The sequence below is a fragment of the Choloepus didactylus genome, chromosome 10, assembly GCF_015220235.1.
Source record: "Choloepus didactylus isolate mChoDid1 chromosome 10, mChoDid1.pri, whole genome shotgun sequence".
Taxonomy (NCBI): domain Eukaryota; kingdom Metazoa; phylum Chordata; class Mammalia; order Pilosa; family Megalonychidae; genus Choloepus; species Choloepus didactylus.
Genome location: NC_051316.1, coordinates 102,050,030 through 102,075,348, shown reverse-complemented (window position 1 = coordinate 102,075,348; position 25,319 = coordinate 102,050,030). Strand labels below are relative to the sequence as shown.

Here is a 25,319-nt window from a genome sequence, read left to right as displayed (position 1 = left end):
CCTCCTCTTCCTCTTTCTTTGCAGAAGAAATGAAAATGTCCTAATATAGCTTGTGGTGGTGAATGCATATCTATGAGATTACACTGGGAACCACTGATTGTTTACTTAGGAGGGAATGTATGGTGTGTGAATAAAACTGTTTAAAAAATAAACAGAGGGCTACAAGTGCTGGAGAAAATGTGGAGAGAGGGATGTACCTAATCACTGTTGGTGGGGAAGAAGAATGGTACAGCCCATCTGCAGGGCAGCATGGTGGTTCCACAGGAAGCTAAGTACAGCGCTGCCATTTGGTCCTGCAACCCTGTTATTGGGTATATACTTGGAAGAACTGAGAACAGAGATATGAATGGACATTGCACAGTGGGGTTTATGGTGGCAGTATTCATGATTCACAATGGATGGAGGTGGCCTAGGGTATATTGATTGATGAACGGAATGGCAAACTGTGGTGTATACATACAATGGAATATTGAGTGACTATGAGAAGGAATGAAGTTGTGAGGTATGTAACCAGGTGAGTGGACCTTGATGACAGTATGTTGAGTGAAATAAACCAGATATGAAAAGACAAACATTATAATGCCTCACTATTATGGACCAAGTAAAATAGGCAAACTCTGAGAATTGAATCTGAAAGCATAGGTTATCAAGGGAAGGCTTATGGTAAAGGTTCCTAGACTGTAAGCTCTTACAGCAGTTACGTCTATTCCTGGGTTGTAAGGATTATCTCTAAATTCTGAGATGCTGAGTTCTTGTGTATCATCTGGTCAGTCCCTAGAACTTTGGGTATCTGTGTGATATGACACCTGAGACTCAGAGCCAGAGTTCAGCAGCTATGAATGTCAGCATTACCCCATACAGAAAATGTTAAAGAGGCTGAAAAAGAGATCAGACTTCAATTAGAGATGTGAACGAAGTTGACTTGGTTAGGACTAAGGTAAGTCAAACTAAAGGGTAAAGGATAATATTGACGGTGTTTTAAAACCTCAACTTCTGTGTGAGACTAAAGGAAGGGATGTTTATTGGGTGCAAAATACGTAGTTTTCTGTAGCACACTATATAATTTAACTTGTGTGGTTAGTTTATTCAAACACCATAATTACATGGAACTTTGAATAGGGAGTGAGATCTTGTTGGTTTGTACAGGTTAGTGTGAAGCCCTGATACATCCCAGAGTAATTTGGGCAGAGAATAAAAAGGTATTTGCAAAGCCTCCTTGAGGGACTGGGGAAAAATGTGGAAATATTAAACTTCCCCACCTGAGGAATTACTGATATTCTCACAAGCATTGGCACTATTAATTTAAAAGGCCAAGCCTCGATCTTGGGCCTTCCCCTTATGAAGTTTATTGTTGCAAAGGAGAGGCTAAGCCTACTTATAACTGTGCCTAAGAGTCACCCCCAGAGAATCTCTTTTGTTGCTCAAATGTGGCCTTAATCTCTAAGACAACTCTGCTGTTAAATTCATTGCCCTCCCCCTATATGGGCTATGACTCTCAGGGGTGTAAATCTCCCTGGCAATATGGGACATGACTCCCAGGGATGAGCCTGGACCTGGCATCATGGGATTGAGAAAGTCTTCTTGACAAAAAGGGGGAAGCAAAATGAAACAAAATAAAGTTCAGAAATTCATGTTCAAAAATTAACTATGGTGATGAATGCACAACTATATAATGGTACTGTGAACCACTGATTGTACACTTTGGATGATTGTATGGTATGTGAATGTATCTCAATAAAATTGAATCAACCTGGAGGAAAACAAAAACAAAAACAAAAGAAAATGGGCAAAACAAAACAAAAATCAATGTTGTTTTTTTTAGTACAGACATTTTAGGAAGAAAATAGATGATTAATATAGCATATGGCACATAGTTGCATTTAGTAAATGCTTATTGAAATGAAATGAAGTAAGATGGAATACTACTCTTCTTTAACAATAGTTAATCCTGCCCTGCAGCTAATTACTAGAGCAAAGTACAGAAACTATTGGTAGATGGGTAGTTTCCACATTTTTGGCCATAATATTTGCATTTTCCACATTTTTTAGAGGAATGCAAAGAAATATTATACCTTTTGGAAACATGATGAACTTCCCATAACCAGCTTTCTGGAAAATAGCTCCGAATTTCTGTCTTGGTTACTGGTAACAGAGTTTTTATGTCTGAAAAAAAAAAAAAGCATATTTAGTTATGGAGAAACAACAGAAAGTCTACTGATAGCCAAACTTTAAAATATGGCTATTAATCTAAACTTAAGTATTTTCTGAATGCTCAATAAAATGTTTTGTTTATTGATATCAAAAATAGAACAATAAAGACCTTAAGATTTCTCCACTAATGGCATTGACAAAGAAAACAAATAAAGCATAAAAATATTTTTAATGATTTGTTTCTTAAATTGTTAAATGTTTAGTTTTCCTGAGATTATTCAAGCTACCAGTCAGTGTATAAATCCATTTGCATTTTATAATTACAGTAATTGTGTTTACATTATAAAGTAGGGTTATTTTATGTGATTCGCTGCCTTAGTAGGGTTATTTTATGTGATTCGCTGCCTTAACTCAGAAATTTATTTACATTTACTTTAATAAAAATGGGCAGAAATTCTGCTTCTGTTCAAGATGGACTAATAAGGATAATATTTATCCTTCTTCCTTAACAAACTAGGAGAACAGGCACAATATATCAAACATTTTTCAGACATTAGAACATAAGTAGCACAGGACTGTGATCCCTGAGAGAAGGAAGACAAATTAGGCAAAACTCTAAAAATGTCCCTGCGTACTGCCTGGAGGCAATTTACAGGCCTCAGAGAAGGGAGGGGAACCCAAGCAGTGCCTGGTGATCTTGCAGAATTGAGGCAACAGAGATAGGAATTTGGGGAAACAAAAATGTCTAGAATGAGGGGCAGAGTACAGGGAGGAGGGAGCTGTATAGAAAGAGTTCTTGAGATTGCAGAAGGAATTCATTGAGCCTTTGGCTGAGTACTGAACTGGACATATCTAAGAGGCAATCACCCAAGGCTAGGAGAAGAACCCCCAGAAAGAAGTAGGCAAAACAATTTCCAGAGAACAGACATGGATGAGAATAGTTCATATTCTTATGAGCCAAACAGGAAAGTTCTCTTAATACAAGGGGCATTTGGGGAGACTCCTCAGAATGGCATTGCCTTAGTGGCGGGGATAAATTAGCTCCAAATCTAATTTATTAGACTAACAAACTTTAAAAACAAGGTTCAGAAGGATCCAACTAATTCCAAATAACTGTGCACTAGGACAGAATCCAATGCTATTTAAAGGAAACAACAAAATACAACTAACAACACAATATTCATAATATCCAACAACCAAGGAGAAATTATCAGACATCTCATAACCATGAGAAAAATCAGTCAATGGACACAAACCCAAAATGACAGAGATGACGAACCTAACAGAGAAAGAGACTAAAACAGCTGTTAGAAATATACTCCATTTGGTCAAGCAGATAGAGGAAAATGTGACTGTGACATGAAATGAAAGATATAAAAGAGACCAAAATGGTTTATATATGTTACTAGAATAAGAATGTTTTAAAAACCAACAACATAGGATGTACAACACAAACAGTGAATCCTATTGTAAACAATGGACTATAGTTAATAATGGAGTTTTAAAAATGTTCTTTCATGAATTGTAACAATATACCACACTAATGCAAGGTGTTAATAATAGGGTAGTGTATGGGAACGCTATATTTTTGCATGATTTCTCTGCAAACCTATGAACTAATTAAAATATGTAAACTCATAGATTTAAAATACAGAATATAGGTAACCAAGCTATAAAATGGGGAGCAGTTGCTTAAGATGGGCAGAATATTTAGATTGAACTTAAATGTTTGGAAATGGATAGAGGTGACGGTAGCACATTATTGTGAAAATAATTAATAGTACTGAATGGTATATGAATGTGACAGAAAGGGGAAGTTTGGAGTCATGTATGTCACCAGAAGGAAAGTTGGAGGTTAAAACATGGGAATGTATAACACAGTGCATCTTGTGGTGGACAACATCTGTGGTTAATTGTACAAATATAAAAAAATATTAAAAAGTTCTTTCATGAACTAGAACAGATGAACAACTCTATTACAAGGAGTTAATATTACAGGGGTATATGGAGAAAATGCACCTATTGCAAACTATGGACTAGACTTAACAGTAATATTTTAATATTCTTTTATCAACAGTAACAAATGTATCACACCAATACTATGGGTCAATAATGGGCAGAGGATAACGGTTATGGGAGGATTTGGGTTTTATTTTTTATTCTTATTTCTTTTCTGGAGTAATGAAAATGTTCTAAAATTGATCATGGTGATGTATGCACAACTATGTGATGATACTGTGAGTCATTGATTGTATACTTTGGATGGTTTGTATGGTGTGTGAATATATCTCAATAAAATTGCAACAACAAAAAATCCTAAATGTATATGAACCCAACTCCAGAACTTCAGAGTAGATAAAGCAAAAAGTGATAGAACTGAAATGAGAAATAGACAAATCCACAATTACAGTCAAATATTTCAACACTCTTTTCTCAGTAATTGGTGGAACAAGTAGACAGAAAATAAGTAGATATAGAAGACTTGAACAACACTACCAACCAACTTGACCTAACTTTTGTTTATGGGACACTCCACCCCACAACAGCAGCATACATGCTATTTTCAAGGGCACATGAAATACTTACTTCATAAAATAAACCATATTCTGGACCATAATATAATTCTTAAAGTATGTTCTCTGATTGCAATGGAATTAAACTAGAAATTGATGAGATGTCTGGAAAATCTGCAAGTGTTTGGAGGCTAAAAATACCCTTCAAAATTACCCATGGTTCAAAGAAGAAATCAAAGACAAATTAGAAGATATTTTGAACAGAATAAAAATGAAAATACAGCATACCAAAATGTGTGATGTAGTGAAAGCATTGCTTAGTTGAAATTTACAGCATTACTTATATTAGAAAAGAAGTTTCAAATAGATGACCAAAGCTTTTGCATTAAGAAAACAGAAAAAGGAGAGCAAATTAAGCCTAAAATTAGCAGAAGGAAGGAAATAAGATGGGAACAAAAGTCAAGGAAATAAAAAATAGGAAATCAATGAAACCAAATACTGGTTCTATGAAAAGAGCAATAAAATTAATAAACCTCTGGACAGACTGATCAGGAAAAAAGAGAAGACCCAAATTACCATATCAGGAATGAAAGAGGGATCACTACTACAGACTGTACAGATAATAAAAGAATAATAACGGAATATTATGAACTACTTTATGGCAATAAATTCAACAAATTAGATGAAATAGGCAAATTCTTTGAAATACACAAACAACCAAAGCTCACTCAATTAAAAATAAATAACTCCTATAGTCCTATATCTGTTAAAGAAACTGAATTTGTAGTTAAAAGCTTTTTCACAAAGAGAACTCCAGGCACAGATAGCTCTATTGGTGAATTCTTTCAAATATTTAAGAAAAAAAAAGTAATTTCAACTTTACACAATTATTTCCAGAAAATAGCAGAGGAGGGGACACTTCCTAACTCACTTTATGAGTCTAGCTTTACTGTATACCAAAACCAGACAAGGACATGGTAGGGAAAGAAAACTGTAGACCAAATATCTCATGAACATAGACACAAAAATCCTAAACAAAACTTTAGCAAATCAAATGCAGGAATATGTAAAAAGGTTAGGGTAAGGTTCATCCCAGGAATGCAAGATCGATTTAACATTCAACAATGAATGGATGTAATTCATTATATTAACAAACTAAAACAAAATTAACATCAACAGATGCATAAAAAGCATTTGACAAAACTCAACACGCTTCATGATTAAAAAATAACAACTCTCAGCAAATGGAAATGATTACATTTAGATCAATGAAACAGAATAGAGTCCAGAAATAGATCCACACTAATGCAGTCAACTGATCTTTGACAAAGGAGCAAAGACAATTCAATGGAGAAAAGATAGTCGTCTCAACAAATGGTGCTGGAACAGCTGGACATACACATGAACAAAAATGAATCTAGATTCAGACCTTACGCCTTTTACAAAAATTAACTCAAAATAGACCTAAGTGTAAAATGCAAAACTCAAAAATTTCTAGAAGATAACAGGAGAACACCTAGGTGATCTTGGGTTTGGCAATGACTTTTTAGTCACAACACCAAAAGCATGATCCACAAAAGAAAAAATTTTGATAAGTTGAACTTCATTAAAATTAAAAACTTCTGTTCTGTGAAAGATGGTAGTTAAGAGAATGAAAAAGATAAGCCATAGACTGGGAGAAAATATTTGTAAAACAGATATCTGATAAATGACTTGTATCCAAAATATACAAAGAATGCTTAAAATGCAACAATAAAAAACCAAACTACCCAATCAAAAAATGGGCAAAGAATCTGAATTGTCACCTCACCCAAACAAATATATAGATAGCAAATAATCTTTGAAAAGATGCTCGACATGATATGTCATTAACAAATTGCAGATTAAAACAATGAGATACAAGTACACAAAACCCAAAACACTGACACCACCAAATGCTGTCAAGGATGTGGAGAAGAGGAATTTTCATTCATTGCTAGTGAAAAACGGTATAGCCATTTTGGAAGACAGTTTGGCAGTTTCTTAAAAAGCTAAGCACAGGCATATAGTTTGATCCAGCAATCACGCTCTTAGGTATTTACCCATGAAAAAAACCTGCACAGGGATGTTTATAGCAGCTTTACTCACAATTTCCCCAAACTGGAAGCAACCAAGACATCCTGCAAAAGGTGAATGGATAAACAAATTGTGGTAGATTCATACAATGGAATATTATTTAGTCTTAAAAAGAAATGAGCTATTAAGCCATAAAAAGACATGGAAAAACCTTAAATGCAGATTGTTAAGTGAATGAAGCCAATCTGAAAAGGCTACATGTACTGTATGATTCCTACCAGGTGACATTTTGGAAAAGGTGAAACTATAGACAGTAAAAAGATCAGCGGTTGCCAGAGGTATGAGAGGAGGGAGAGAGGAATGAATAGGTGGAGCATAGGGCAGTGATACTATTCTGTATGATACCATAATAGTGGATACATGACATTGTGCATTGTCAAAACCCATAGGAGTGTACAACTTAAAGAGTGACCTCTAATGTAAACTGTGGACTTCAGTAAAAATAGCATATTGATATTTATTCATTAATTGTAACAAATGTACCACAATAATGCAAGATGTTAATAACAGGGGAAGCAGGATATGTGTTGCAGGGGCAGAGAGTATATGGGAATGCTGTACTAAACATACAATTTTTCTGTAAATCTAAAACTACTTTAAAAACAGTCTATTAATTAAAAATAAATGTATTTCAAATGTGTATATGTTTGTATTAGGTTGTTCATTAAGTGCTGCTTACAATAAGCAAAGATTTGAAAACAGCCTAAATATCTAGTAACACGGTTTTGGTAAATAGCCATAAAAATTATGTTTGTAGAAATATATTCACTGAGAAGGATGATGTTTAAAATACACTGTTAAGCAAAACAAGATTATAAACCAGGAGTTATCATTCTGGTTTTGTTTTATTTTGTTTTGTTAAAGACTATACGTATGAAAGGGAAGTCCTAAAAGTTCTGAAAACAATAATGAGAGTTCTATAAATTCTGAAAACATAATTTGCGGTGAAACAGAAATAAGATTTCAATTTTCATATAAGTATACTTAACCTCATGCTAGATTTACAGATATTATGATACGTTTAGTCAATGTAACTATAAGTGGATTTTTTTATGGTTGTATATCACAGAATTATAGAATTTGAGAACTCAAAGACATATTGCACATCATGTGGTCCAAGCTTCATGCTTGAACAATGAAAAGATTGAGGCCCAAAGTGGATAAATAATCATTCAAGTTTACAGGAGGAGTTTGCACTAAAGCTTTCCCTGGTTCGTGACTCTGGAATAGTGCACTCTGCTCTGTACCGTACCTCTTTAATTTCCAAACATAACAAGTTTTTCTTATGAACTTTTACAAATTATCTTTTCTGCTTTCGATTTTTAAATAGAGCATGAAAATTGCCTTTCTTGGCAGCATACAAGTCCACAAAATTCCCCATATTGGAGAGAAATCTGATAGAAAATAACAAACTTACGTAGCCTTCCCAATTGCATATTTTTATGAGAGTTTTCAGCACGGATCTCGTTTGCGATGGTACAACATTCCTTGAAAATTGTAATGCATCTGGGGCCTATAGTAATTCGTGCAGCTCGCTGCTCACAAGTTTCGTCATCGTTACGAAAGGCTCCATCATAACAACATTTCTTCAATACTTGATGTTTGTATTTAGCAGCTGAAATGGTAATAATACAAGTGCTCTCGATCATACATAGGGTTAGAAGGGATCTTAAGGGATACCTGGTTACTTCTGACACATGCTTCCCCTCCCACCAAAGCCTTGTCTAGTTGATTGACCAGCCTCCTCTTGGAGCTGCTTTAGGAATGGGGAGAATGTGACCTCACTGGGAAATCCATTCCATTGCACAACAAATGGCTAAATAAAGGACTTCCTGCAACTAAGTCAAATGCTAACTCTTGAAATTGCACTGTTGGTTTAGCGCTATTTGGGTAGTATAAGTTAAATATCTGAAAACCTTCAAATATTTGAAGATGGCTATCATGACTATACAAGCATTTCTTTCTTAAAGCTAAATATCCAATTTTTTCAAATATTTCTTATATGATGTGGTTTGTGGGCCCTTAACTAGTGGCATCATCATTCATTGCATGTTCTCAAATTAATCAATGTCTCCTTTTTCATGTCATTAATACTTAGATATGTTGGAATTAAAATAACTCATCTACAAATAAAGGAACAATTATCATACTATGAATATGATTATTATTTGAACTCAGGTCCCTGACTCCCAGTTCAGTGTTCTTTCTACTGTAAAATGACCAATTATCATATTACCAATTAAATAGTTATTTAAAAATAATTCCCACTAAATTTATTTTCCAAAAAAGTGTGTGTATATATATATGAAAATAAAAAAAATGAATTTATTTTCCCGAGACTAATCCCAAATGCAATTAACTGTTAATATATGACATAGAAGAAATCGATTTCTGGTTATATCCTAAAGTTAATCAAATCATGGATTTTGTTAGAACAAAATGGAAGCATATGATTTTAACTGCCAGATGAAGTTTCTAGAGGGGAAATATTTGTGATAAATAAAAGTTAATCTTCCAAATTTTAGAGATAGAAATAATGAAGACTATTTTCCTCAGATTAAGGCTATGACAAATGAGCTTCTGGATTTATTTGGGTTAATCTTTCTGAGAGAGATAAGCTAGAGATCTGTATATATCTTCCTTTTTATCCATTCTATTTGAATTATGGGGAATCATCTAATGTTTAATTTTCTCCAGCTCCTGAATGCTACAATCACATGAAACTTTTTGATTACCTTCTTCCTCTATTTTCTGTTTCAGCATTCTTCTCGGCCTGAGAATTTCTTTACAAGGTTTATCTGTTACACACACACAAAAAGATAAACACCAAGAAGAAGGAAAAAAAGGGTTTAAAAAGGGAGAGAAAAATCTAAAAAAAGTCCACAAAGTTATTTAAGTATTTTAAATATTTATGTCATTCATTCAACAAATATTGAGAGCCAGCTTTGACTAAGCATTGCACACTGCACATTTGAGGATGACTTCTTTTACCTGAGTGGAGCTCACCACCTAGTTCATCTAGTTTGACTCATTCTACCTGAGTTTGGTTTTGAGTCCTGCAACCTCTCTGATCCACTGATTACAGAGAAGTACTTAAGCATTTAGAGTGAGCAAAGTTTTAGTTGGATATGCTATTTTTATTGTTTCCTCTTTGTGACATATTATTAAAAATGTAAATATGGACATCATAATACCAAATATAATTATGAACAACTTTAAAACCATAGAAAGAAGATGACTAAGATGTGGTCTGTGCCCTTAAAGAAATCACAGGGCAGTGGGTGTGACAAGCAAGTAAATAAGTGTAAGAATGTGCAATGATACACTACTATGATATCACTTGTAAAAGGATATGCTTCCTACGATACCTTCCCTATAAAGGAGGGATTTATCAATTTTTTATGGGGAAGAGTCTTCACAGAAGAAATGATTTTTACACGAGCTTTTCCAGGCTAATAAAGGCAAAAGCAGTCTTGATGAGTAAAGGCCCAAAGGCAGAAAATAGTATAGTGCCATCCAAGTACTACTGTTCTATATAGCTTGAACATAAGGTAAGGTAGAGTAGGGTGGCAGATAAAACTGAAAAGAGTCGGGGGAAGGTTATGGAAAGCTTTGAGCACTACACTAAAAAATTTGTACTTTATCTTGAAAGCCAGTAAAACATTTTATACAGGAAAGTAATGTAGTCCTGTCATTCTGAGATCAGTATGGAGAATGGCATGGAGTAGGGGCAAAAATGGTGTCTGGGTGGCAAATTATCAATGTAAATTTTAGTAGTAAAATTTTTAAATAAACCAAGAATCCTTTTTTGTTAAGCCTGAATGTTTTACCATTATCTTGGGAGTCATCTGCATTCGCGTTGGTGAGGAAGGTGAGTCCTGCCAGGTGGAATACGTCAGCATTGTTGAGGCCACCACCTGCCCCACAGCCCAGGTCACTCTTCTCCAAAGCTTGAAACACCTGTCCAGAGAGGCAGCGGTTTGAGCTTATTCACATGTATCAATAATTTCTCCAAAGACCTAAAGGTCCTAGATATTCCCATGGTTATAACAATTTTGTTAAATACACAGGCCACTCATTTATCAAATGAGCAAAACCCCAATTTCCCAGTTTTTCTAATTTGATTCTTTTAGTTTGTCCTTTTGTATTTATAAATACATACCTACTCAATGTTAAATCAAGATCTAAATCTTAAGCAAATAGCTTTGATGAGGAGAGTCTCAGAAACTGACCCATGGTTTTTAGAATGCACAAGGCAATAAATACAATGTAAAAAAAAAAAAAAAAACCCAAAAAACAAATTCGTGACTGTATGAACGAGTGAATTAATAAATAAATTAATTTTATGTTGCTAAAAATAGCATAGCCTCTTGTATTTTGAAGAGATCTAGATTCTAAGTGGGTGAGAACTTGTTTTGGGGGCTTATCCCAGTTTTAATTTTGACCCCTGAATGCTCTTTCCTTTCTTAATGTTTTTAACTTCACAATTTCTCAATTTTCTTTTTCTTGTCCAATAACTTCAAGTCTAGAAAATAGTAGATGAGCATAGTGGAAATAAATGGGAATTTAAAGGAATTGAACCACTTTCAAGTTATTTTGTCCCACAGATTTTAATGAAAGTAAATGAAGAAGAAGAAGGAGGAGGAGGAGGAGGGGGAGGAGGAGAAGAAGGAGGAGGAGAACAAGAAGAACAAGAAGAAGTAGAAGGAGAAGAAGAAAACCAAGAGGTTGTCTTAACCAGCCTTGTCTTGTGCTGCGACTATAAAGCCAATAATAAGAATAATTCCTAAGCCCTCCTAATTGATGTCGCTTTTGTCCCACGAATGTAATTGCTGTCGTGGCCATATATTTTTAAATCCTTGGGTCTCCACTTGGAAAAACAAGAAAGGGTCAACGTGTACTTTGGAGACTAATGTGGGGGTGGCTTACCTCCTAAGAACCACTGTTTTGAGTAGATCGTAGAAAAACAGGCCTAGTCTTCTCTTAATTCTTCCCCCACAACCTACCCTGGTGGCCCTACTTTGAGAAGTACCGCATTGAGCCACACCACGTGCCAGTAACCACAGCTTTGCACTACTTAACTCTTTCCATGGGTCTTCTGGTTGTTCTTTGGATGCCATATATAGCACTGTCCACTGCTGATAAGGCTACCCACGAACTTGACTCAGTCTCCATATTAAGAGATGCAGGTTGGCCTGGAGAATACGCTTTTTTAATTGGAGATAGGTGAACCTAAAAGATCATTTGATAAAGGAAAGAAAAGATCATTTATATGAGACAAAACTTTTTAGAGGCAGCTGTGTTTACAGCTTCCTTCATTCAGAAGAAAATAAGGTTGTGATTTATAATTTGTGACTTACCTGGAGCTGGTTGCCACACTTTTCTTCGATATTTAACCAGACTGAATCAGACACTAATTCTGCTGTCTGCTCTCCTGTGACGATGTAATACACCAGGAGACGGGCTGAAGGAACCATGTTCTGTGTCACGGGAATGTTTATACTTTGAAAAGATAAATCTGGAAGTTTCTCCCTTGTACCAAAGTGTACGATTTTGCCCTTGGATAAAATCTAAAAACAAACAGCGGCAACAACAATAACTACAGGAACAAAGTCTGTGTCTCAGAATGGAGCTTGGAGCTAGGCAGAAATTACGTTAAAGAAAAAGTGAGCTAACATTTATGGGCCTACTATGTGTTCAGGAATTTTTGTATTTAACTCCTTTAAATGACACAACAAACCTATGAGATAAGAATATTACCCCCATTCTGCAGCTGAAGAAACTGAGACTCAAGAACTAAGTATCCCATATAGCAACTGTTACAGAAGTTGAAAAAGAGATCAGACTTCAATTAGAGGTATGGTTAGGACTAAGGTAAATCAGAATACAGGGCAAAGATATTTTAAAACCTCAACTTCTGTGTGAGACCAAAGGAAGAGATGTTTATTTTGTCCAAAATTAAAATTTTCTGTAGCACGTTATCTAATTTAACCTGCCTGGTCAATTTATTTAAACAACACAATTACATGGAACCTAGAATAAGGAATGAGACCTTGTTATTCTGTACAGTTTAATGTAATACACTAATACATTCCAGAGTATTTTGTGCAGAAAATTAAAAAGTATTTGCAAAGTGCCCTTGATGGAACGGGGGAAAGGTGGAATTGCTAAACTTCCCCACCTGGGGAATTCCTGATATTCTCTCAAGCATTAGGGACTCCCAATTTAATAAGCCAAACCCTCCATCTTGAGGCTTTCCCTTGTGAAACTTATTTCTGCAATGGTGAAGCTAAGCCTGCTTGATTATGCCTATGATTCACCCCCAGAGAACCTCTTTTGTTGCTCAGATGTGCCTCTCTCTTTCAGCCAACTCTGCAAATAAACTCACTACCCTGCCCCCTACATGGGACATGGTTCCCAGGGGTGTAAGTCTCCCTGGCAACGTGAGACATGACTCCTAGGGATGAGCCTGGCCCCAGCATCATGGGATTGAGAATGCCTACTTGTCCAAAAGGGGAAAAGAAATGAAAGAAAATAAAGTTTCAGCGGCTAAGAGATTTCGAATAGAGTTGAGAGATCATTCTGGAGGTTATTCTTACGCAAACTTCTGCTAGATATTGCAAATTGCCACAGTATGCCAACTCCCAACCAACAGTATTCCTGAAAACCCTAAAGAATTCCCTGAGCTTTATCTAAGACTTTATAAAAATTTTTCTTAGTAAGTTTATTTTCTCAGAAGCTTAAGGCCTCCAGATTGTTCTTATATCAGATAAACCCTAAAACCCAGAAGTACCGTTCTCTCCAAGAACATTGACCAGTTTCATTCCTCTACCCCATAAGGTCAACACCTCTTTCCAGAAGTTAAATTGGTCATTGCCCAGATATCTCTGGAGATTGAGAGAATGATCAAATGAGAGGGAGGAGGTGTAACTGAGAAATTAGGATTTAACAAATGATTGTGACCACTGACTCAATGTATAGATATTTCTTTTTGGTTTCTGGTGTATTGGAGTGGCCAGAAGAGAATACACGAAATTGTTGAACTGTAATCCAATAGCCTTGATCCTTGATAATGATTGTATAACCACATAGCTTTTATTGTGTGACCGTGTGTGACACTCCCTTTAACCAATGTATGGGTAGATGAGTAATAAAACAAAGCAAAAAATAATAATAATAATAGGAGGGGATAAGGGGTATGGTATGCTATGAGTTTTCTTTTTCCTTTTTATTTCTTATTTTGGAGTAATGAAAATGTTCTAAAATTGATTGTGGTGATGAATGTACAACTATATATATGATACTGTGAGCCATTCATTGTATACTTTGGATGGATTATATGGTGTGTGAATATATCTCAATAAACTTGCATTAAAAAAAGTTAAATAAAAAAACACTGAGTCATAATAATTTTACTTCAAAATCACATGACTAAGAAATTAAGAGAGATAAATTCTAACCTAAATCTGTCTAAAAAATCACACTTTCACTAAAACCTCCTTTGTTTCATTGATTAAAAATGATGAATAAGGGGAGTGCATCTTATTTGGAGATTAAGTTTTCAAGCCAGGGGTTGGGTTTAAATTGGATGCTTAATCAGATGTGGCCCTCTCTCTCTGGCTAAGCCAACTTGAAAGGTGAAATCACTGCCCTCCCCCCTACATGGGATCAGACACCCAGGGGAGTGAATCTCCCTGGCAACGTGGAATATGACTCCCGGGGAGGAATGTAGACCTGGCATCGTGGGACGGAGAACATCTTCTTGACCAAAAGGGGGATGTGAAAGGAAATGAAATAAGCTTCAGTGGCAGAGAGATTCCAAAAGGAGCCGAGAGGTCACTCTGGTGGGCACTCTTACGCACACTTTAGACAACCCTTTTTAGGTTCCAAAGAATTGGGGTAGCTGGTGGTGGATACCTGAAACTATCAAACTACAACCCAGAACCCATGAATCTTGAAGACAGTTGTATAAAAATGTAGCTTATGAGGGGTGACAATGGGATTGGGAAAGCCATAAGGACCACACTCCACTTTGTCTAGTTTATGGATGGATGAGTAGAAAAATAGGGGAAGGAAACAAACAGACAAAGGTACCCAGTGTTCTTTTTTACTTCAATTGCTCTTTTTCACTCTAATTATTATTCTTGTTATTTTTGTATGTGTGCTAATGAAGGTGTCAGGGATTGATTTAGGTGATGAATGTACAACTATGTAATGGTACTGTAAACAATTGAAAGTATGATTTGTTTTGTATGACTGCGTGGTATGTGAATATATCTCAATAAAATGAAGATAAAAAAACAAAAAAAAAAACTAAAGGACAAATGGGGTGGGATGGGGGGATGATTTGGGTGTTCTTTTTTCACTTTTATTTTTTATTCTTGTTCTGGTTCTTTCTGATGTAAGGAAAATGTTCAGAGATAGATTGTGGTGATGAATGCATAACTATGTTATCATACTGTGGACAGTGGATTGTATATCATGGATGATTGCATGGTGTGTGAATGTATTTCAATAAAACTGAATTTAATAAAAAAAATAAAAAAATAATAAATGGAATCAGAGAGAATAAAAAAAATAAACAGCTCTGTGGAAATTTTTACTTCTTTAAAAAAAAAAATTGGATGCTTAAAGTTAAAAAAAATCACAAATCACATGGAACCAAAATGGTCTCAAAGATCCTTTAAAATGTGTTTAAATGGCTGGGCTGCATACATGGTTTTGGTATATTTCCCCTAATTCTTTATCAGTCAAAATTTTTCTACAGTTCTTACTTATTTTTCAATTTCTTCCCCAAAAATGTTGAAAAAAGCCATCACCACCAATTTGACCCGGCCACTGGAACAACTCATTCCATTTCTTTGGAAACTGTCAGGAAGCTTTTAACATTTTTTTCAGTATTCTTTCTCAGATTTCACTAGCAGGCTTGACTGATCCATCTCCTGTTTAATGTAAGTGATGCAGCGGGGCTGTTGCTGAACTGTGGGTTTGGAACAGGCATGATATGTTGCAACTCTTAAGAGCAGGATTTCTCCCCGCTCCTCTGTTATGCCAATGACTGCAGGTAGTTGAACTACTCGTGTGATCTTTGGCCATGAAATAGAGCAGAGGCAACATACTGGTCTGGGACTTGACCATAAGAATTTAAACAGTCCCTCTCTATGGAGTAGACAGGCAGGCTCTCTTTGGTGAAAGGAGTATCAGATCAGGAGTTGGAGGTCTTCAATTCAAATCAAAACCTTCCCCTTATGAGCTGAGTGACCACAGCAAATCTTTGAACTTCCCTTCCCTCCCCTCAGTTTCCTCATCTGTGCAATGGTCACAAAAATTGTGCCCTACATCAAAGACTTTTAAAAAAACTGATTATCAGATAAGATTATGTTCTTAAAAGTGCTTTGTGAGGACAAATATTGTGTAATTTCATTTATATGAAACAATTAGCACTTGCAAATTTAGTCAGAAACCAGAATACTGGTTACCAGGGACTGAGGTGGGGGTAGAAAATGAGAAGTGAATGCTTAATTGCTATAGTGTTTCTGTTTGGGGTGATGGAAGTTTTGGTAATGGATGGTGGTGATGGTAGTACAACATTGTGAATGCAATTAACACCATTGAATTGTATATTGGAATGTGGTTAAAAGAGGAAAATTCAGTTTGTATATATGCTACCAGAATAAAAATTTTTTAAAGCCATAGAACTATACAACACATACAGTGAACCTTAATATAAACTATGGACTATAGTTAATAGCATAATTATAATATCATTTCATCATACAAAGGTAATGCAAAATATTAATAATAGGGAAAACTGTGTGTGTTAGGGGGAGTCTATGGGAATTCTGTACTTATGCATAATTTTTCTGTAAATCAAAACTTCTCTAATCAAAAAAAATTGCTTGTAAACACAAGTGGAAGGGATCATTTTAACACTTCTCTAAAAGAAAAGGAAAAAGCTGTCAATAGACATATGTAAATCTGTCTTTATTGTACTTACCAAGTAATTATAGTGAGTGATTTTGTCAATATATGGACTTTTGGGGGTGACAATTACATTCAGATGTTCTCCCACAAGCAAAGCTTTATAGTTTGCAGTCCAGTCAATATAAAGGTAACTTTGGCTGAGAGATGAGTATGCTATTGCTCGGTAATCTTTGCTGGCCTGATTTTCTTCTGGAAGATCTGGGTCATCGGTTTCAACCTGTAAAGGGAAAATTTCAAAAAGACGTGTGACTCTAATGTATTGCTTTCTATAGAACAAATCTCTTAAATTCCCTTCTTTGCTTTATAGATTTCTAAATTTCACAATACCTAATGTTAAAGAAAAGAAAAAACACTCCATTATGCCAATGGAATAATTCAAGTAATTCAACAAAGGCTATAGATGATAATGATGGGATTATGTGCTACAGTGGGCAAGTCTGGTAAAATGAAGAGAGAAAGATGTTCTTGGAACAAATATTGGCACCATTCCAGAAATGTCATAGCATGTTGGAGACTCCTATTCCCGTGGAATGGGATGGCAGGAATTGGGGGCAGGAAAGGTGAAAAGTGTTGGGGAGAAAGCACCATTTGAAAACTGGGAAGGTAGGAGTTGGAGTTGTGGAAAAACTTCTCTGAGACTATTTGCACGAGTTTCACCATGAAGTGGTGCACAGAGAAGTGCATACACACGTGGGGTGGGGCAGAAATGATGCCATGGCAGTAAGATCCACCTTCAGGCAGAGGGATTAATGGCTCACCCTCTGGGGTCACATGTGCACTGGTTTGCATCTCAGCGCTAACACTTAATTCTGAATAACCTGTTAAACCACAAGAGAGATTAGAAGCTTCCATTCCCTCAGCCTCAAAATGGCAAAGATAATATTCTCTAGCTCATAGAGGCAATTAAATGAATACTAAATGTGCTCTATATAAAGCTCTTAGCATAATTCCTAGCACTTAGAAAGTGTCAACAGATGATAGCAAAAGTGTGCATGCTGCAGTTGACATGTGCTGTGTTATTAACTTACTCATATTTTAATTGCAATTGGGAACTGAAATATTACTTGCTGAGCACTAAGGTAGAGTGGTTCATGCAACTAGAAAAAGGGAGTCTTCAACATTTTACCCTTTTGTGGTCCTGAAGACAGACAAATGGTGGGGGGAAGAATTGGGGGAAGAGGATACTGCTAACTGCTACCACTGACTTCCACCGTTATACCTATTCTGAACTCTCCAGTTTCTAATATAGTCTTATGTGATGAAACAAAATAATTAATTCCCAAATAAAAAATTGATACATCTATCTTCCTCAATGACCATTAAGTGGATTAACAGATTGTCTTCTGTGCTCATTTTGGGGAGATGCAAAATTGAAGAACTCTTCGCAGGACTCGTGTATAAAATCTTCCGCATCTGTTCTGCACATTAGCCAAAACACACAGTCAGTAGTACATGTTGTCCTAGAGAATATAACAGGAGAATTCGGCTTACATGAAACTCCAGTGCTGTCACACCAGATGGGAGATTGACCACAAATGAAGCTACTCCATCACTGGAATGTGTAACACTTTTCTTTGGCTCCAAGTCAGATGTCTCTTGTTGTGTATCAACTGCTTTTGCATTCAAGGTTACTGGGATGCCTCCCACTATTTGGTCAAGAGTATCTTTAACCTGCACCTGTTTGTCAGAACAGTCCAAATCCATTTTAACAGCTTATCGCTTCTTTTAAAGCATAGACAATTCTGAAATAATTTCCCTTACCCACCCAAGTGTAAGTTAATCATGTTTAATTCAGTAAAGAGAAGCACGTCCTCTACTTATAGAAAAGTTCAATCCTATTTAGTTAAATCAATCTTGAATGGATTTCCTTTTATATCAAGTATACTCAGAATATATATATATATATATATATATATATATATATATATATCATTCTATTAAGTCCACCCAGAAGTAGATGGGAAAATGTCTTCTGCTACCTAACTTCTGTATTTCTTCAATTGGTTCAGTACTGGATAAAGGAGACAATGAGGCAATCACTTTTGGAAATGCTTCTCTTAGATATGAGAAACAATGAATACATCCTTTTTTCTTAACCTCTGCCTCTCACTGCCATGAATATGGTCACGTATAATTTCCACAAAGATAAATTTGATAGTATTTTACTTTTGTGTTATAAAAATATATAATATAAATATATTCTATATAATAGTATTATATTTGATATATTTATATATGTATGTATGTACACATGTGTGTACATGTGTGTGGAAAGAAGCTACAAGCATGTCCAAAGCTTACTTTTACCTTGGGAAATCTTCTCTTAAAAGCCAGTAACCCAGAGTAAATAAAAAGTAACAAATTTTAATTATGCTAAAGTTGATTTTTAAAAGCAAAACATTTTCAAAGAATAAAAAATAGTATTATGTCCTATATGTTCTGCTCTAGCTTTCTAAATTAAGGACAGGAACAAAATTTCCATTGAATAAATACAATAAAAAAAGCAAATGAATGTTTCAACTTCATATCATCAGCGTTTAAAAAAGAAAAAGTGGAGGAGGAAGGAAGAAGCAAAAAAACAAAACAAAACAAAACCAAAACCAAAACCAAACAGAGAAAAGATAGTTGGGGACAGAGAAATTCAAAATGGAAGGGATGGAGAGCAACACAGAGAGACAAGAGAATAGACTGAGTTATGCTAAAAAAGAATACAGAGACAGAGTGAAAAACACAGAAATACATCCTGATAGATGCACAGAAAAAAATGGTGAGAAGAGGTATCTATTTTTAAAGAATAATATCTCCTGTAAGGCTTTTGAAGAACTTGCCACAAAATAATTTTAAATGTTAGTAATTTTGAACTACAATGGGGTTTTATTTACATATGACTTAATACAACGATTATTTAGAGTGTGCCTAATGAAGACTGTCTTACTAAATACTGGCACTTGCCTGGGTTGAAATCACTGCCAAGGCCAAAGCTGGCCTGCAGTTTTCCCACCCCTGATTGTATCCACAGGAGGAGCAGGTTTTACAGTTAAGTTGTCTGCCCAGCACCCTTCTCCCTTTGCCACCCCCATGGTTTCTATACACAGAAAAATATAATCATATTCAGTAGGTTTTCTTCTCTTTTACCTTGACAGAATATGGAATCCCAGGTTTCAAGAAGAGAGGAGTAGCAACCAAATTCAGTTGGTAGGGAGAGAGGACATATTTGATGCCAGGTATTTCTGCCTCTTCAGAAAATCCACCTAAGGAAATGACAAGCATCTTGTTGACATTTTTTAGGAGTGTAATGATCTGGGTGAGTTTCTATTTTGTCTGTATATGTCTCCACAGATTTATTCATTCACTCACTCCCTTCCTTCATTCCTTCACTCGTGTACCAGTAACAAGTAGAACATGGTTCTTGGTTCAGAGGGGCAGTGAGAGAAAGAGTTTAGGTCTCATGCATTTCCTCAGTCTTAGGGACAGGCTAACATGTGGAGATGACCCATGTGGGAGTGGAGCTACAGGACTGGACTGAGAAGGGATTCAAGTGGCCTTAGTTTTAGTTGAATGAGTACAAGGGATTGAGGAGATAGGGAACACGTAGGCCAGAGACTGAGCCTTGCAGGGCATTAACCTTCAGAGCACAGGCAAACATAAAAAAGCATAAAAGAAAACAGAAAAGGAGATCTGGTGGTAGAGAGAACCACGAGAGTACGCTGGCAAGAGCATAACAGTGTTGCTCTCCAGCTAAAAATTAAGCTCAAACTATGAAGAATCACATTCAAAACTCTAGTATCCCCAGACTCCTCCCCAATATCACATCCCTAATATCCCCCAATACATCCTAAACTTCAGCCAAACTTGATTAACCTGTTATTCTCAAAGCTCAACCTTCACTTTCCAGCCTTGGTATGTTCCTCTACGGAGGGTCCCCTGCTTCACACTGTACACCATCCTGCCTCAAAACCCTACTGATCTTTCAAAACAAATCTCAAATTTCCTTTTCTTAATGACACCTTTCTTGGTTGCTTGACAACCATCTGGGAGTTCTCCTTCTTCTGAAGGTCAATAGCATTAAGTGCTTTGCTTAGAGAATGTTTGAATTCTTTTTCCTAACAGAGTTCTTTGTTTGTCTAATGCTTAAAAGTCACTTGAAAGCTGGGACTATACATCATTCATGTTTGTAAGTCTGCAAGCTAAGCAGCATTCTTTGCATATTGCTTAAGCTGAATTTATTTGAAATTGAGGAAAAAAGTAAAAGTAAGAGATTGACATTTTGACTTTATTAAACTAATGTCAAAAGCAATAGCCAGGGCAAGGAGGATAAAGCCACCATTATTCTCTAACATTTGTTGAACATCTGAAGTATACAAAGTGCTCAATAACTGGATAATTACCCCAATTCTTCATTCTGTTTCCATAGAAGCACAAAATCAAAGATCTGGAAGGGACCTAAGGGATCATCTGGTCTAACTTTCATTTTACAATTGTAAAATACTAGGGCTCATTGTGGCTAAACTATTTGCTCAAAGTCAGTTAGAGGTTCAACATAAAACTGAAAATACAAAGAATAGTAATAATCAAGGCATACCAGAAGTAAGACAATTTTAGTGAGCTTGGAGTAATAATTGGTCACTATTAAAAACCACTGGAGTGGTATTGAAAAAACTAGACAAGATGTTGAGAATGTTAAGAAAGAAGCAGATGGGAAAAAAAAAGAAAGTAGTAGGGGGACTTCTGTGGTAAAGACGGAGGAAGAGGGGGAGGGAGAGGAGGAAGACAGAGGCAAGAAGGAGGAGATAAAGAGCAGGCAGAAGAGCAGCCACTAACAGTTACATGGCACTTATTATGTGAGTTACTATTTTATGGACTTTGCATGTATTGACTCTTTGATCCTCATCATAACTTTATGAGGTATATAGTATTATTATATCCATTTTAGAAATATATTATTATTATCTCCAGTTTTAAATAGAATCCCTGCATATTATAACTGAAAAGGGCATTAGGAAGCATATAGTTCAACTCTTTCATTATACAGATAAGGAGACTAAACTGTAATAGTAATAGTTTCATTTGTATAGTACTCTATCAAACTCTATCAATTTTAAAATACATTATCTCATTTTGATTTTGATTCTCATCAAGTGAGAATATTGGGTTCCAGATGTTCAAGTCAGACAGCTTGCACAGCCACGTGGGATATCAACTGGACAGGTTTTTGTCCGCATTTTTTGCAGCTGAGGTAACAGGGATACAATGACTAGAGAATAGCAGAGTTCTACTCTAATCCCAGTTTTAATGACATAAAAAATAAATTTCACTATGAAAGAAAGCAAAATGTGAAAGAACTCTAGAGATTATTTTTATCTTTAATATGCTGTCTAAATATTTCCCAAAAGAAGGCTAGAAAAAAAAAAAAATCTTACCTGTAGACTCTATGGCCGTAACAGCAATATAAAGGTATTTGTCATTTAAATCTTCTAGACCATTATATGATAGTTCTTTAATTGCCGTTTCAGTGTCAAATGTAATTTGAGCAATTCCATTTATCAACTTTTTAAAATGGGGAAATGGGAAAGTTATTTCAGAGAAGAACTTACAAGGAAAAATTAAAATCTACTTTTTATATGTCAAAGTAAAGGGTTATCACACCAGTAAAGCAAATAACTGAGTCCACAATTAAGCACAGAATATTATTTTCTCATTTATTTTTATAGAATTCTAGCGGTGGAAGGATCTTGGACATTATATGGTTCAACATTCTTTCATTTCACAATAAGAAAACTTGGGCTCAGAACTGCTTTGTAACTTATCCAAGTTTGCCTACCAAGTTTGGGGCAGAGCTGACACTGGAACTGAAAACTTAAGCTCTCACTTGTTTCCTTTATTAACTCAGGGTGCATCCGATATAATTGGCTGCTACTATTGCCAAGAGCAATGCAGAAAGACTCTATTTGAAGGGGAAACTTGGATTTCAGAAAATGTATCTGTGGGTTTCCAGAGGTGTCCCTGAGAAATTCTGACTTAAGAAACTGAAAGCTTACACTATTAAAAAACTTTCAATTATGAATTATTCCTGTAAACAGGCTTTGTCTTTACAATAGATTAGCTACTATTTAGATTATCATTAAAATTAAAGTATAAAAGTTAAAGTACCTATGGAACTTCAAATACTTATGGAACTCAGGAATCCCTAAGAATATTTCCATAGATGCTGAAAAATGCCATCAAAGACAATAGAGATTTCTGCCCTAATCGTTAAAACATACTCTCACTGTATAATACCAATTATGCTTGACAAGCAGCAGTTCAATATTTAGAGTCAATACCTGTTCCTTGTTTAATTTCTAAAGCTTATCTACCTCCATTTTGAAAAGCAGGTTTACAGCATTTAAGGAACCTAAAGGAAACTTATTCTTAAAAGAAGGAAATCAAATGAGACTCAAGCCTTTAATCAAATTCTGAGCCAATACAGAGGTGCAGGGCTGTGCTAAGTAATACGTTATGTTTCCGTCTCCAAACTTCCAAAGTTTAAATCAGGCTAAATCATTATAATCATTGGATTTTAGAGGTGGAAAGTGTTTGTGGTGAAAGTAGAAGTCTGGCTAGGTAGAACTCAGCTCTCCTACCTCTTTTTGCTATTTCTGGTGATTGTCAGGCAGCCTTCAAGGGTAAAGTAGACACCAAAGATTGGCTTGCAGTGTGAAGGACATGTGAGAACGGGAAACATGTAACTTTCCTTTAAACAAACTGAATAACTACTTGAATCCTCAAATCTCCTTTCATAGAATCATAAAGCCAAAGCAGTGGAAGGGCCCCTCTAGGGGCTGAGTACCATTAAATATTTTGCCTGAGGTCACATAGTTATAAGCAGGATCCTATCTCCAAGGAATAAAAAATCTAGTCAGGGATTCAAGATCAAGTACCTGAAAAAAATTAGTCACATTAGGCAGACCAGAGATAACCTAGATCTGGCTAGGAGGAATGAATGGTAACCTTTGGTGATGAGTGAGGCAGGCTTGGAGCCACCTGTATGTATGAGTCCCAGGATTTTTCCATACTAGTTGACAGACAGCTCCTTCCAATCCCTGAGTCATTATCCATCTTTCTAGGCTTTGCAGCTTACTCCTGCCCTCAACTGAAAATTTACTGGGTTTTGTAATATTTCATTTGTACTGGTTACAAATTTAAAAACACAATGGGGAAAAGGATATGGGATTAAGTCAAATTATTTACTCATTAACTAATACAGTAAAACCAATTTTTGCCTTATTTTTGTTCTAAAATTGAGTGGATCGAAGCAAGGGATTTTTGTCTTATTTAGCTTTAAATCTCTGTCTAGCATGGAGTCTTGCATTAAAAAGCATTTAATTTATATCTTTCATAAATCAAATTGTATTTTGAAAAAGTAAAGCCTAAATAATTGATGCACTATCCATGAACATGCAACAGAGAGCAAAATAACATGAACTATATCATCTGTGGTATAATGTAAAAGACTGTGAACAAGGAAACAGGGACCAGGTCTTCAACCACAGCTCCAGCAATTATTAGCCCTCCCATGGACAAATAACTTCCCTGTGCCTCATCCATTCATTCACAAATATTTATAGGGCACCTACTATTTTCTAGGAACCATGCGGTTCTGGGTGTATAATGGAAATGATTCAGACCCACAAAGAGTTTAGTGTGGAGAATGATAGATCAGGAAATAAACTATTACAATAAAGCAGGGTCCCTCAACCTCAGTATTATTGACATTTTGACAGGGTCATTCTTTGTTGCAGGAGGCTGTCCTGTGCACTGTAGGGTGATTAGCAGCATCCTGGCCTCAACTCACAAGATGCCAGTAGCACCCCCATTCTTCGTTGTGACAACCACAAGTGTCTCTGGACATTGGCAAATGCCCCCTGGGAGAGAAGGGGCAAAATCATTCCTGGTTAAAAACCACTGCAATAGAAAGGAGCTAAGATGGTGGCATAGAGAGGAGTGCAAGACTGTTAGTCCCCCCCGGAACAATTCATAAATGATCAAAAAACTAGTAAAAAACCTGGAATAACTGCGGGGAGACAAACGTGACTGTCCACTCATCATCCACCGATGTGAATTGGGAGGAACACCCAAGATCACAGCATAAAATCTGTAAGTAAAAACTGCAGACCCGTGCTGAGAGCAGAGAGCCGAGAGCCCCTCCCTCATGGAAGCCTTGCGGTGCTATAGAGCAGCACTCTCCAAACAAGCTAGTGTACCTCACCCAGCTCCAACTGGGGTTTTAATGTTAACTGCTTAATGCAGACAGCGAACACCTAACAAGCAGACAGAGGCTTTTGGTGACAACTGACCTTGGGAGAGTTGGGGGACATATCTATCTCAGGACGGGGAGCCCAGGAGATCTGGTGCTATCTCTGGCTGACGGGTGAATCTGGGCGCTTTCTGTCCCTTTCTCTCTTTGTGGAGAAAGCCTCAGCCATTTTCAGCCCACAGTGCTTTGCAGTAAAGAAAGCCTCAGCCATCTTAAAATCAAAGCACTTTGACCAGCAGAGTCAGAGAAACAAAGAACTT

The 25,319-nt window shown here is 36.1% G+C and overlaps 1 protein-coding gene across 1 annotated transcript in view; it reads right to left on the bottom strand.

Moving 5' to 3' along the window:
• C5 (complement C5) overlaps positions 1-25,319 on the bottom strand; it is a 131,201-nt gene that overhangs the window by 73,742 nt on the left and 32,140 nt on the right. The window contains exons 9-18 of the mRNA XM_037797345.1: positions 22,184-22,310; positions 19,899-20,014; positions 18,255-18,440; positions 16,777-16,980; positions 12,140-12,349; positions 11,862-12,011; positions 10,610-10,739; positions 9,515-9,577; positions 8,197-8,394; positions 2,073-2,163 (exon numbers count right to left, since the gene is read on the bottom strand). Of these exons, the coding sequence (XP_037653273.1) occupies positions 2,073-2,163; positions 8,197-8,394; positions 9,515-9,577; positions 10,610-10,739; positions 11,862-12,011; positions 12,140-12,349; positions 16,777-16,980; positions 18,255-18,440; positions 19,899-20,014; positions 22,184-22,310 (1,475 nt within the window). The remainder of the gene's footprint in view (positions 1-2,072; positions 2,164-8,196; positions 8,395-9,514; positions 9,578-10,609; positions 10,740-11,861; positions 12,012-12,139; positions 12,350-16,776; positions 16,981-18,254; positions 18,441-19,898; positions 20,015-22,183; positions 22,311-25,319) is intronic.